This window comes from Phragmites australis, chromosome 13 (genome assembly GCF_958298935.1).
Source record: "Phragmites australis chromosome 13, lpPhrAust1.1, whole genome shotgun sequence".
Classification (NCBI taxonomy): Eukaryota; Viridiplantae; Streptophyta; class Magnoliopsida; order Poales; family Poaceae; genus Phragmites; species Phragmites australis.
In genome coordinates this window covers 26,624,615-26,637,397 of record NC_084933.1, presented here as the reverse complement: position 1 = coordinate 26,637,397, position 12,783 = coordinate 26,624,615, and the positions used below count along the sequence as shown (strand labels likewise).

General features: G+C 43.6%; 2 protein-coding genes across 2 annotated transcripts; both read left to right on the top strand.

The window, feature by feature from the left end:
* Positions 1-1,233: 1,233 nt before the first annotated feature.
* Positions 1,234-2,048, top strand: LOC133888789 (FCS-Like Zinc finger 1-like). Its single transcript, XM_062329155.1, has one exon. It carries the CDS (start codon positions 1,298-1,300, stop codon positions 1,601-1,603), a length of 306 nt encoding a protein of 101 aa, XP_062185139.1. The 5' UTR covers positions 1,234-1,297; the 3' UTR covers positions 1,604-2,048.
* An 8,364-nt stretch (positions 2,049-10,412) lies between these two features.
* On the top strand, positions 10,413-11,272 carry LOC133889535 (FCS-Like Zinc finger 1-like). The gene has a single exon (XM_062330020.1). The coding sequence runs from the start codon at positions 10,646-10,648 to the stop codon at positions 10,925-10,927; it is 282 nt and encodes a 93-aa protein (XP_062186004.1). The 5' UTR covers positions 10,413-10,645; the 3' UTR covers positions 10,928-11,272.
* Positions 11,273-12,783: the final 1,511 nt, after the last annotated feature.

Sequence of the window (12,783 nt, the reverse complement as noted above, 5' to 3'; positions counted from 1 at the left end):
TGCAAACTAGTAAAGTACTACGCTTTTCCGTTGATTATCGATGCCCAAAAATATCTAGTACTCGCTTTCGCTGCACAAAGCAGAGCAAGTAGTAGTACCGGTGCACTCATTTTGGTTGCTGTGAGCCTGTGATTAGCAGCACGGCACATGGTTTTTGCATGTAACAGGGACGTTCTGGTGCGATCCCTCTGTCTTTGTTTCGGAATCCAGAACCCCTCACCACGTCATACATGGCCCGCCTCGTGTCGTTTCTCGTCACGGTGGAGCCCGTTGCGCGGGCCACCCAGCTATACACACGCTTAGGATTGACGATGGGTAAGGTCAGATTCGAGTAGAGTAAAATTATGTTTAACCTAAAACCCGATAACCCTAACTTGATATGCACCTAATTTACTAATTGAGTGGAATCTCAAACCCAAATTTGAGCCTGTTGGGCGTCCGTCGGGTTATTCGATGTGGGCGTGTGGGTGGCGTGGCGAAAGGGTCGGATAGCAATGGCTGGGTGCAAAGCAGGGCAACAGTGGTTAGGTAATAGCGGACGAAGGATGGGGTGGGGAAGCTATGGCCAGGTGACGCGACAAGGCCATGGCAGTCAAGCGACGGTGGCGAGGCGGGGTGGCGACGGGTCGACGGATCTGCGGCTGGAGGAGGTTGGGCAACGAGGAGGCAACGGGGAGGTCGGGCTGTGGCTATTGGGAGACGGTGACAGGCAAACAAATCTACAGCGGGAGGAGGTCGAGAGACGGGGAGGTTGGGCTGTGACTATCGGGCGACAGGGAGGCATCCGGACGGTGGGGATGACGAGCGGAGGCAACTGCAGACTAGAATGGATTTCGGGTGACCCATGGTACCCGCGGGTGAAGTTGAAAATCTAAGCCTAATTCGATTCATTTCAGATACCCGACCCGTCAGACACGTGTATGAAAATTTAGATTCGGACCCGAACACAAATACATCGGATACAAACCCACGAGTACCGGACCCATGAACCCATTTGCCAGCCCTACACACGCTCCTCACCTCACCATCAAGCCGAGCTAATGACTACACTGTTGTCGCTGCACCGTAGGCCAACCGGAAATAAAGAACCGAACCACTCCATTCTCCTGAGTGTGCCGTTGGCCCCGTCCGGCGGGCGGTATTGCCCGATCCGTGGGCTGTCTCGCCCGCCTGTCTGTGCTCCCGTAGCGCGCACCCTGCCCGTCCCCGTCCACCACATATACCCCCCCCCCCCACCCCGGCAAATCAGCAAACCACGGAGTCTGTAACGCCTTGCTAGGAAAACAAGCACGCAGCAATGGCAGCTTCTGTCGCCTGCGCTGGCTTCTTCTTCGACGCCGAACCGGTCCGCTATCCCAGCCTGCCCGCGCTGGACGCGTGCGCGCTCTGCACCAAGCCGCTGGCTCGCGACAGCGACATCTTCATGTACAGAGGGGACACGCCCTTCTGCAGCGAGGAGTGCCGCTACGAGCAGATGCAGCTCGACGCCATCCGCGCGAGGCAGGCCGCCAGGTCCGCCGGCCGGAGGCAGCAGTACTCCCAAAGAACGGAGGCTCCTCGCGGGCACCAAGAGCCCAGGAAGGTGTCCGTGGTGACGAGCTGAACGGCCGGAAGCTGCATAGTTTGAAGACTTGAAAAGTGTTTGGATTGTGACTTTGTGCCAAGAAGACCCGGAGAAACGTCGATCTGATGGGACGAAGAAGTTCCATTTCTCCGTCACGCTTGCCAAGCCTGAGCATGAGCAGTGCGATGATGCCCGTTGCCGCCGGAGAAGATTCTGTGAAAATCCAGCAGCTTGGATGCATGCGGCTTTGCCCATCTCAGCTGCCCACTCTTCAACTCCTGTTGGAGCGTGTTTGACAGTGCTAGACTGTAGGGTGTGTTTCAGCCCCAGTGTAACACCACACTTTGTAAATCTGAAGAATTTGGGAAGCTTGTTTCCAATTTCCAAGCAATTTTTTTGAGGAAAATCATGTCTGCCCTGAGCAGTGGATTTGGTGTACAAAATAACAGCCAGATAAAAAAAAGCACTCTATGAGTTCCAATTAGGTAATCGGTATACCTGTTTCAACTGTTATCGAAGGATGAACTCCTCAAACGGGGATTCTGAAAGACAACTATATAAATCTATTAAATTAGTATTTGAAGGAAAAAAGAGCCTTTACATTTACTTTGCCACGAAATTATCACGTTAATCAAAAAATGATCTAGAACACTAATTGTTATGAACATCTATCGATCTATATTAAATCAAAGACTACATATCAAATACGATTAATAAATAGCTAAATTCGGAAGTAAATATTATAAAAAATTACAATTCAATTTATATACGGTTTAGAAAGCAAAACATCACAACAAAGAGTCCAAATAATAATTAAAATTGGGGTTAGAATAAAAACAAAAATCCATATAAAATATAGTCTTAAAAATAAGTTATTATAAAAATTAAATACCTAAACAAAGTGTTCATGTAAAATATAATTAATCAATAGGTTGGAGTAGGAAGGCGTCCGCCGCTCGAGAAGTCGTCCGACGCTTGGAGCGGAACAAACGCGTCGGACTTTTTTTCCTGGACGTTTTTCAGGAAAGCAAGCGCTCCGGCCAGCCACAAGTGTCATTGCAGTGTACTGTTTAAACAGGCTCTCAGCTAAGGTTCATAAAACCGTTTGGATTTGAAAATTGTTTGGCGGCGATTCCTGAAAAATCGCGGTTTTCGGGATAATTAGGCAAAATTCGGTAAGAAATCGTTCAAAATTCACTCGATCAAATTTGAAATTCGGTGAGAATTTAGACAATAGTTATTTTTAGTCTTCTTACATGATCCTATATCTTTTAAAAATACATGAACTTATGAAATAGTTATTTTTACATGCAGGATTGTGTGAATATGTTGCAAGTAGATTAATTCATAACTAACCCTTCACACCTCCAAAATTAGTGAAAGCACTTTTATTAGTTTACTTATACTACGCTTTATGTAAGAAAAATAATGGTAGACATGAATAAGTTAATTACAGTGTTGTTTCTTAACATATTCACTTTATGCCTGTGAACATTGTAAAAATCATGGAAAAATTAATAAAACTCTAAATGAAATTAAACTAATTTTAAAGATCCTCTTAATATACTCCTTACACAAGAAAAATATGTGTTTATATGTTAAGTTTTTCATTAACATAATTTAATAAATGAGCTCCATGTTTCAACTTTTTTTTCAAACCTCCTCCCTACATAATATGATGAAAAAAGCATTATTTTTGAATTTTTTTCCATAGAAGGTCTTAGAATTGTCTCTATTTTTTATGACTTTTTAGGATTTTTTATTGTTTTAGAATTTTTTGAATTTAAATTTGAAAAATGGTCGATTTCTATTATCAATGTGGAGCGGTAAGCTCGGTTACCGCGATTTTTGATCGGTAGCCGTCGATAAATTGAACCCTGCTCTAGCACGTCAAATAGTTTTTTTTATTGTATGTTAAGGTTCCTACGCAAGTAGGGGTGAAAACGAATCAGATACAGACAGATAATGATCATTCCATATCTTTATCTTTATTTTTAATCAGAAACGAAAATAAATACAGAAATTTCGGATATAGAAACGAATATGGATAGTATCAGAAACAAATACGATACAATATGAATCGAATACAAATACAGATCTGGATATCTGTCAAATTATAAAGACCCATTAAATTCTGTGTATAAAAATAACAAAGTGATAATGTAGTATAACATCACACATAAGTGAAATAAATTATGCATATAAAAACAATAAAGATAATAATGTAGTCTAAGTAGTTAGGATCGTGGTGGGCTGTTGCCCTATTGGTGATGGTTATGCACTTGTTCTTCAATGGGCCGGGTGAATATGATATTATATATATATCCTTAGCTAGATATTATTCATTTACGTATCTGTATCCAGCTAAAAAAATGTTTTCGTTTACGTATCCTTATCTAGAAATATCCATATCCATATCCAAAAATATCCATATCCGTATCCGTATCCTTATCTGAAAATATTCGTATCTTTATCCATATAAGATCATCTATATCCATTTTTTCAGATCTAGAGCAAAAAAATATCTGAACCATTGTCAACCATATACACAAGTGCTTGATTGCCCCCCTACTAGCTTCCTAGATCCGGCCCCTCCCTCCCCATGTCTGATGAGCTTGCCGACGGGAAGGAGAGAGGCCGGCCCCTATCTCTCCTTCTAGTTAAGTTCTATAGTCGTCTGTAGTTGTAGTTAAGTGTTGCCCGGTGGGCCGGTGGCTAAAGTTGGAGCTTCGTCGTGCCCTCCTCTTGCTCCTTGTCTATGTAGCCGCCGTCGAGCTATTTGCTGCCGCCACTGGTCGCCTGGAGGATGAGGTGTCCATCTCGGTTGTATATATGTCCAAGTTTGATCTCTACAGATCTGAAACTTGGTGGTTCCACAGATGCAACTTAAGTAGGTGGTTCTACACCGAGTCTACGTCATGATACCTTACATTTTGACTTCTAGAATCGATCATCAAAGAGTAGAACAGTATGTCGATTGAGATGTAGTTTTTATAGTAGTGGTTCTTGCTTGAATCCGGTGGCACAATATCCAAATCTACCGTTTAAGAGTAAACCTACAGCGCCACATAACACGAAGGAGATCCTTGGATGGCTCTGTCCCCTCAGTCCGGTGACCGTGTTCATTGCAATAGTCATCCGCCACTTTGCAGGAGCTTCAAACCGGTCATCCTACTCAAATCTTTATTGCTTTGTTCTACTGTTCGAGCTTGATTTCTCGACCGAGTTCAAGAACCTCACTCTGTAGCAGGAAGGCTACAAACTTGTAATATGGGTTTTTTTTATCCCTGTCTTATGTACTCTGTGTCTAATGTTTAACATGTAAGAGTTTATCAAAAAAAAAAAAAGTGCTTGATGCCCGAACATGTGTCCGATCAGCACCAGGTACGGCGTGACTCACTGCATGGCGCCTATGCAGCATGTATGGACACGGCCAGCATCCCCACGCGGCCACGCTTTATTTGTTTCCATCCACTTTGTAGCAACGCCTGTGTTTTTGCGTGGGAATAATTCCAATACTGTTTTTGTACAAACGAGTCTTTCAATAAATTTTGAAGCCGAGCATTAGGTACAAGCATTTTTCACCATGCAGTGTATGCAAGCTCGGCTAATTTGTTCTTTGTCATCCCTTGTCAGAAACAAGTGTTAATACTTCTCTCGGAGAATATAGTGGTCTACTCGTAATCTCGTACGTACCTGGATGCTCCAATTATCAAGTGCGATGCTTCCCTGTGAGGGTGAAGCCACCTAAACAAAGTGGGCGCGGATCTCAAGGAAGCTGCTCCCCGGAACGAAGGCTACCGCCTGACCTATGGAATCTTGAGCAGTGCAGCTGCAATTTGGCAAGGTGCAATGCACTGCCCCTACTCCAACACGTGCATGGTTGCCAAGGCGAAACCTGGCGATCTCTCGGTTAAACTACGAGTTATGCGGGCTGCCTCCATGATTCCCTCGAAAGTTTTCAATGTAGGAGTACTAAAATTGCCAAAGCACGCAGCAGCGGGTGCGTGACCAAATCACAGCAAAATCGGTCCCCTCAGTGCTCACAAGCCACAAGGCGCCGCCTGGCGTGCATGCACCACACTTCCCAAGAGAACAGCCCTGGTTTTATTTTTAGAAACTGCCCATACTGATACAGTGATACTGTGAGGGCACTAGTAGTGCTCTGCATCATTTGCATGCCTAGTATGGTGTCAAATCCAGCCCTAATTATCAGCCACAAGGCGTTTAAATTAGTTTAAACCAAAGTTTGGAGTCTGCCGAGTGATCTAGATTAGATGCAAATAGGGATTCAAATTTTGTATTTTTTGGTTTAGTGGATCAACTCAGAACTTAATCAATTTAATTAAAGATGTAAACAATTCTAACTATGCATTTCCGTTGATTGTCGATTCCAGGTAATACTAACTTCTCTTTAGCTGAACAGAGCGGGCAGAGTGGTATCTCTAATCCGCCGGTGGACGCTTTTCACTTCCTGTGGTATCTTTTAATATTTACAAAATTATATGACCGTTTTGAAATTTTATAAGAATAGGTTACCGCCACATATTCATCAGATGAGAGTAAGATCGTACACGATGAACGAACGAGATCTTGTGGGCCTTGATAGTAGAGCAATTAAAAAACCGGTGATTGTAATGTGTCGCTCATTTACCGTGCGAGACCTTGCGGTCGTCTGGTGAACGAGCGACAATAAGTTGTCCTCTTATGAAGGGATGACATCTTCTTGCTATCGCCTTGTGAAAGGGTGATATCTTGATTTGGCTGAAATAATTAAATTTTTGGATTTGATTTTTGTTTTGATTTTTGGACTGAAATTTCAGCCCCGTGTGAGATCATTTTTCTTGTTGCTTAAGGTATAAAATTCAAATATACATGCTTATGCGATGGGATCTTGAATTCTCTTATATCTAGATAATCAATTTAGAGAGTTTCGTTGTTCGGTGTTAATTTTTCTTATTTATTTGCAAGTTATGACCTTTTGAGTGCTGAGATATATATATTAATCTTAAATGAAACATACAGTTCATATATCATGCGTGGAGTCATATTATCTCAATTTTCTATTGTTAAAATTTCTCTCTATTTTTGCTTCCGTTTAAATCTTGAAGTGCGTTGAGTGATACAAATCGAATAAAGTCATCGATTTCGCAAGATATTTGTTAAGACGTCTATTAATACTTCTCTGGCTGTCAATCTCATTGCTACGCTAAGTCAATTCTAGAAGTTAAGCTAGCCCAGAATCTTGAACACAAACATATGCTGCTCCCCTCTTCTTTTAGTTTTCTGTGTTTCTGAACTGTTAGCCTGATTAAATCCGGCAAACTATGCAAGCAGTCTTGGATTACTTTGGGTTTTTTTCTCACGTTCACATGCATACTCTCGTCGACCCCCAAATTTACTACTGTTCGTGCGCAAACAGTAACGTTGCTCTGGCCGAGATTACGGCTATGTGCACTGAAACAATATCGGGTACTTCACTATTTATTTTTAGTCGAATTGATTCACAAGGAAACCACTGCTACTAGCGGAACCGGACGGAATACTAGCTGCAAGCCTGCATAAATTATTTCAGATTATTATTTGTACTAAACAAACGACTTAAAGTGGAGGAAATCATCACTCCCACGTCAGATTCGTTGAGCATTTCGATTCTTTGTTTTCTCAGTACGTCTCACTGCTCATCGCTGAGTCAGTAGGTGCGCCGTGGCTTTGGCTGGAGAAGCCGTGGACCACCAAACATGAGCAACATGTGTCCGATGACCACCAGCTCGGGCGTGACTCACCGCATATGCGGCACGAATGGACGCCGTACACGCCCGTGCCACCCTTGCCGCCGGGTAAGAAATCGGACGTTTGGTTAATCTGTTCGTCGCCTCGATGTCTGCGTGTTTTAATTTACTTCATCAGCCTAAATGAGCCGAAACCGCTCTCCGATGCTACAGCTGACGGGGCAAGCCAACCAAAATCGCCCTTACCTGTCTCCCTCCTCTCTGCAGCCAACATCTCTGTGACCGTCGGTGAATACATCCAATCTGCTTTTGGTCTTTTGGAGCCGAGCTTCACAAACAGTTTTTCACCATGCAATGTATTAGTATGTCTGTTAAATAATTTGTTGCTTGGAACTTTGCCAGAACAAGTGCGCAAGGGCTGACGTACTCGCGGACTCCAATTATCAAGTGCAATGCTTCCGTACTTTTTTCCGGAGTAAAGACAATATATTAATCAACACCATAGTGCATACATTTGTTATGAATTAGACGAGATACAACATTATCAATCTGTTCTACTCTAATCATAGTCATACCATGAATTCGGGCTTGATTCGCCAACTATCCATAACGAGTCCACAGATCATGTGCAGCAGCCGATGCGTGAACAAATCGCATGATCTATTTTTTAAACACTAAAACCCTTTCACCGATGAGCAAAAGCATCACCTCCTTTACTATGCGCGCAATGACTGATCTGTCCTCCCGAGCTTCAGCCAGATGGATCATTGTGGTGCAATCAGACTCCATAATTATCGGTGTTGTTTTGTGTTGTAATGCCAACTCAAGACCTTCCTTGCAAGCAATTAATTTAGCTTCCAAGTCATCTAAGCAATGTACCAGTGGGTTGCATGATCGTCCAACCATAGTTGTCTCGTAGCACCATACCAATCCCCCATCCTGTATGGCAAACGACTCGTCAATATTCAGTTTATGCCACTAGGAGGGGCACGAGACCAACTCTTCATCACTAAAGATCTAGAAATTGTGTTCTGTTGCAGACGTTGCACCTCCTTGAAGAAGTAGCCAACAACTTATTTGCCTTTAGCCACATCCCTATGTGGATATTTTTTTTATCATTAACAAGGATTGCACTTGCCGAGAAGTCTCTACTGGCGGGGCCAGTTTGTAGTGCACCACCTCATTCCGCACATGCCAGACACGCCAAAGCAACATAAGCAACATCATGCGCTCTGTAACCGATATATTCTCCAAAAGACATAACAACCACTGCATACCTTCAATTTGTAGCTTTTCAATCGACGACAGGCACCATACTTCTCGTATGGTATTCCACGAGGCTTGGACATTTGGGCAGCGATATAGGGCATGATAGACATCTTCTTTTTCAATTTCACAAACACAACATATATCATCTAATTTTAGACGATGAAGTCATTTATTTGTTGCAGCTCTATAGGAAAAATGTGTACCTTCTATGGAACATGTCATTTCCAAATATAATCCCATATTGGGCTATGGTCATTTGGGCACCTGCTAGTTGCCTCACCATCTGCTTCGCGAAGCTCAATATCCACAAACCAACCTGTAAGTACTTTTCACTACGAATAAACCATTCCAAGCCAAAAAATCCTCACCATTCGTGGTGTTGTCTTAATTTTTACAATGACATTTATATCAACCGGCAAGAAGACTTGATTAAGTTTTTTATGTCTCATGCACCATTTTCATTCAAGAGGTTTTATACATGTTTAATTCTGCAGCTTTCTTGAGTGATTATGATATACGTTTTTATATGAGTTGCTCTAGAAGCTTTAGGCCATACTCAATGACACGTCCAGGATGATGATGCATTCCCCGTAAAAATAGTATCTCCCATACAGCCAATTGGATAGTACAGTATATTTAGTAACTTCGCACATAGACTATCTGGCTTTTGTATAAGTCTTCACTCTTGCCGAGCTAACAAGGCCTGATTGAACAGCTTCATATCACGAAAGCCCTTGCCTCCTCTATTCTTTGATTTAGTAATACTCTCTCAAGTCTCTAAAATAAAATTTTGAATACTATTTTTTTGCAATGTATGAATAAAACATAACAAAAGTATATTATTATAAAAATACTTTTCAAGACAAAACTACATGTATTAGTTTTAAATACTCAAAATCAATATATATATACAATAATTTATAGCTGAAGTTTAAAATAATTGATCGTACATAATCCAAAATAATCAGAATAGGCGCATATCTCGAGCAAAGCTGCTCCCCGGGACGAAGCCTGCCTGCCTGACCGATGGGAATCTTGAGCCCGCAACTGCAATCACAAGGTGCTTCGCCCCTACTCCAAAACGTGCACGGCGGCCAAGGCGAAACCTGGCAATCTCTCGGTTAAGCAACGAGTCCACAGATCGCGTGCAGCAGCCGGTGCGTGAACAAATCGCAGTCGACGCAGTGCGTAGGTGCCACCTGCCTCGCGGTTCCTCACTGTTCACAAGGTGCTCCTTGGCGCGCACGCACCACACTTCCCCAGACACCCGTGAGAAAGAAGGCCTAGGAGAGTTTAAAATTCCCACACTGCACAGTAGAGGGCACTGGGCAGTGAGCAGTCGCCAGTGCTCCCTATCGTTCGCGTGCGTGGTCACCTGCCTCGTATGTTGGCAAAAGGGCTGGCTCCCTAATTATCAGCCCTCTTGATTCGCAAAAAAGAAGAAGTAATGTTAGATTTGATGCAAACGATTCCAGCTACTCTTTTCCGTTGATTAGTATCGATGGGGGCGATTACAAGATTCTTCTCCGCTCTCTTGATGCAGAAAGCAGGGCAAGTAGTATTTCTAGTCCACCACTGGCCACTTTTTCCACTGCACACGGTTTTGCGAGACTAACCGGGACGTTTGGGTGCGGTTCCGCCGAGTTTGTTTCGGAAACCAGAGCCCCCGGCCACGTCGTAGTCGTTCACGACTCACTTGCACCTTGTCGTTCTCGCCGCGGTGGACCCGATTGGGCGGGCCACGAAAGCGCAGACGCAACGGGCACCAACTCATCACGCCAAGCCAAGCACAGCACCATGCTCGAATAAAGAACCGCTCCTTTCCGCCCTCCTGCCTGGTTAGATGGCGCGCGGTATTGCCCTACCTGTGGGCCGTCCCGCTCTCGCCCGACCCCTTGTTTTGCCCCTCCCGTGCCCCAGCGCATTGCCCTGCCCGTCGCCGCCCCCCATATATACCCGCGCCCCGCCTACCCGGCTCAGCTCAACTCGCCCACCTCCTCCTCCTGAGCCTTCCCCACCGAAGCAGCAACGCCGAAAGCTTTGCGGTGCTCGAGGAAAACAACAGCTGCATCTATACGGCATGGCCTCCGCCTTCTTCTTCGACGCCGAGCCACTCGGCGAGTCCAGCCAGCCCGCGCTAGACGCGTGCGCGCTCTGCGCCAAGCCGCTGGCCCGCGACAGCGACATCTTCATGTACAGAGGGGACACACCCTTCTGCAGCGAGGAGTGCAGATACGAGCAGATGCAGCTCGACGCCATCCTCGCGAGGAAGGCTGCCAAGGCCGGCGGCCGGCGGCAGCGGTACTCGTCAAGAACGGAGTCCCGGCACCAGGAGTCCAGGAAGGTGTCCGTGGCCAATTGACCGGCTGAGGAGGGTTTGTTTTGTGTCAACAAGATAAGAAGATCTGAAGAACCATCGATCTGACGGGAGGGACAAAAGAGTTCGATTCCTCCGTCACTGCGGAATCGCCTGGGCAGTGCGCCGATGACCGTTGGCGCCGGAGCCTGGAGAAGGGCCTGGGGAGAAAGTCATATGCTTGCAAGAGGCTTTGGCCATCTTTGTCGCCCGCTCCCACCTTTTCTAGGCTTTGATTCTTGGCTCAATCGTGTGTGCCAGCTTGTTTTTCAGTCCGAGTGTAACACCACCTTGTAAATCCAGAGCATATGTAAACCTTGATTCCAAGTTCCAAGCAAATTTTGAGGAAAATCATGTCTTGTCTGAACTTTACGTTTTCTGGTCACTGTCGATGTCGTATAGACCCGGGGGCCGAGGATCATAGCAGCTTTAGCTGCGATGCAAACCAGATAACGCCGTTGTGTCTTCTGAAAGTTCGGGCTGCACCATCGAATTTCGGGTGAACTGCAGGTGAATATGATACAAGAATGTTGCTTCTTGGTGGGAAATTTCGAAGAAAAACTAAAGGAGAAGAGTAATATAGTGGCATAACATGCATTATGAAATTTTCCGCTACCACGAATAAGAGAAATCCTAAAAATCCTTTAAAAAGACATCCAGAGCATCGATTTGGTGAACTCTATTGACAATAGCTATTGGAGCTATGATTTGGTGAACTCTAATGATAATTGATAATAGCTATTGGAGCTACATAACTCGGCTATATTATAGAAATCAGACTCACGATACGGTTACAGTAGCCTGTCAGTATTTAGAGAGGGTGACTAAGGAGTGTTTTACCTATATGTATGAGCAGCGGTCTAGTCGGAGGATTAGAACGTCTTAGCATCTTCTGTTTACACCTATGAAAAAAAATTATGTTTTCTCTTTTCTTCTTTTTTTATACATGTTAACTATACAGAGGCTAGAAATATTTTCAATGTAATTGTATCACTTTGATTTAATGATCTGAAATTAATAAAAACTTCCTTTATAAAAATCTATTGAAGCTAACATGTTTCTAAATTATCCACATTTACTATTATAAAAAATTAACACAAAAGTACTCCGATAATACTTCTGAATTACCCAACTATGCTATTATGAAAAAATTAACCCAAAGTACCACTAATATCTACTTGTAAATTACTTATTTATGTCATTGTAAAAAAAAAAACTAACAAAAAACCAATAACGGCCTCTAAAGTATCGACATATATTGTTATAACAAAATTAATTCACATAAATATTTTTTTATGTCTCTCCTAATTATACCGCTGAGTCTGAAGACAAACCAAAAACAAAGAAAATATTATACATAATTGATCACACGCTTTAACAAATATCAACAAATATCGTGAACATGAGAATTTTTTTTTAATAAATTTATCCAAAACTCCGATTTAGTAAAGAAATATAATAAGTAAATATGGTAAATATACGTACATCACCTTTCAATCCATAAACATAGATTTTAATTCAATTATCCATGTTATATTTCTAACCCGTGTAGACATACGGGTTGATGTACTCGTCCTACAGAACGGTACTCGTATCTAGGTTGCCGCATCAGACCATACGATTCGGTCGGTAAATTTGGGAGCAAGTAAAAAAACTTAATATAGAATGCAAATAATTTACGGCGAATTTGCTGAACATTAAATTCTTCATTTTCTTTCAGTAAACGCCAGAGGACCTCGAGGCGGTACGATCGCGCTCCGGTCCAGGTGACACGTCACGGCCTGGGTGTGCATGAACCCAGCATGTGTCAGTTAGCCGTGACAGCGCACGTACGGGCGCCGTCCAGCCCAACGACCCCACGC

Excerpts from the sequence above, each read along its gene's own strand:
- LOC133888789 (XM_062329155.1), top strand. The coding sequence starts at position 1,298 with ATGGCAGCTTCTGTCGCCTGCGCTGGCTTCTTCTTCGACGCCGAACCG.
- LOC133889535 (XM_062330020.1), top strand. The coding sequence starts at position 10,646 with ATGGCCTCCGCCTTCTTCTTCGACGCCGAGCCACTCGGCGAGTCCAGC.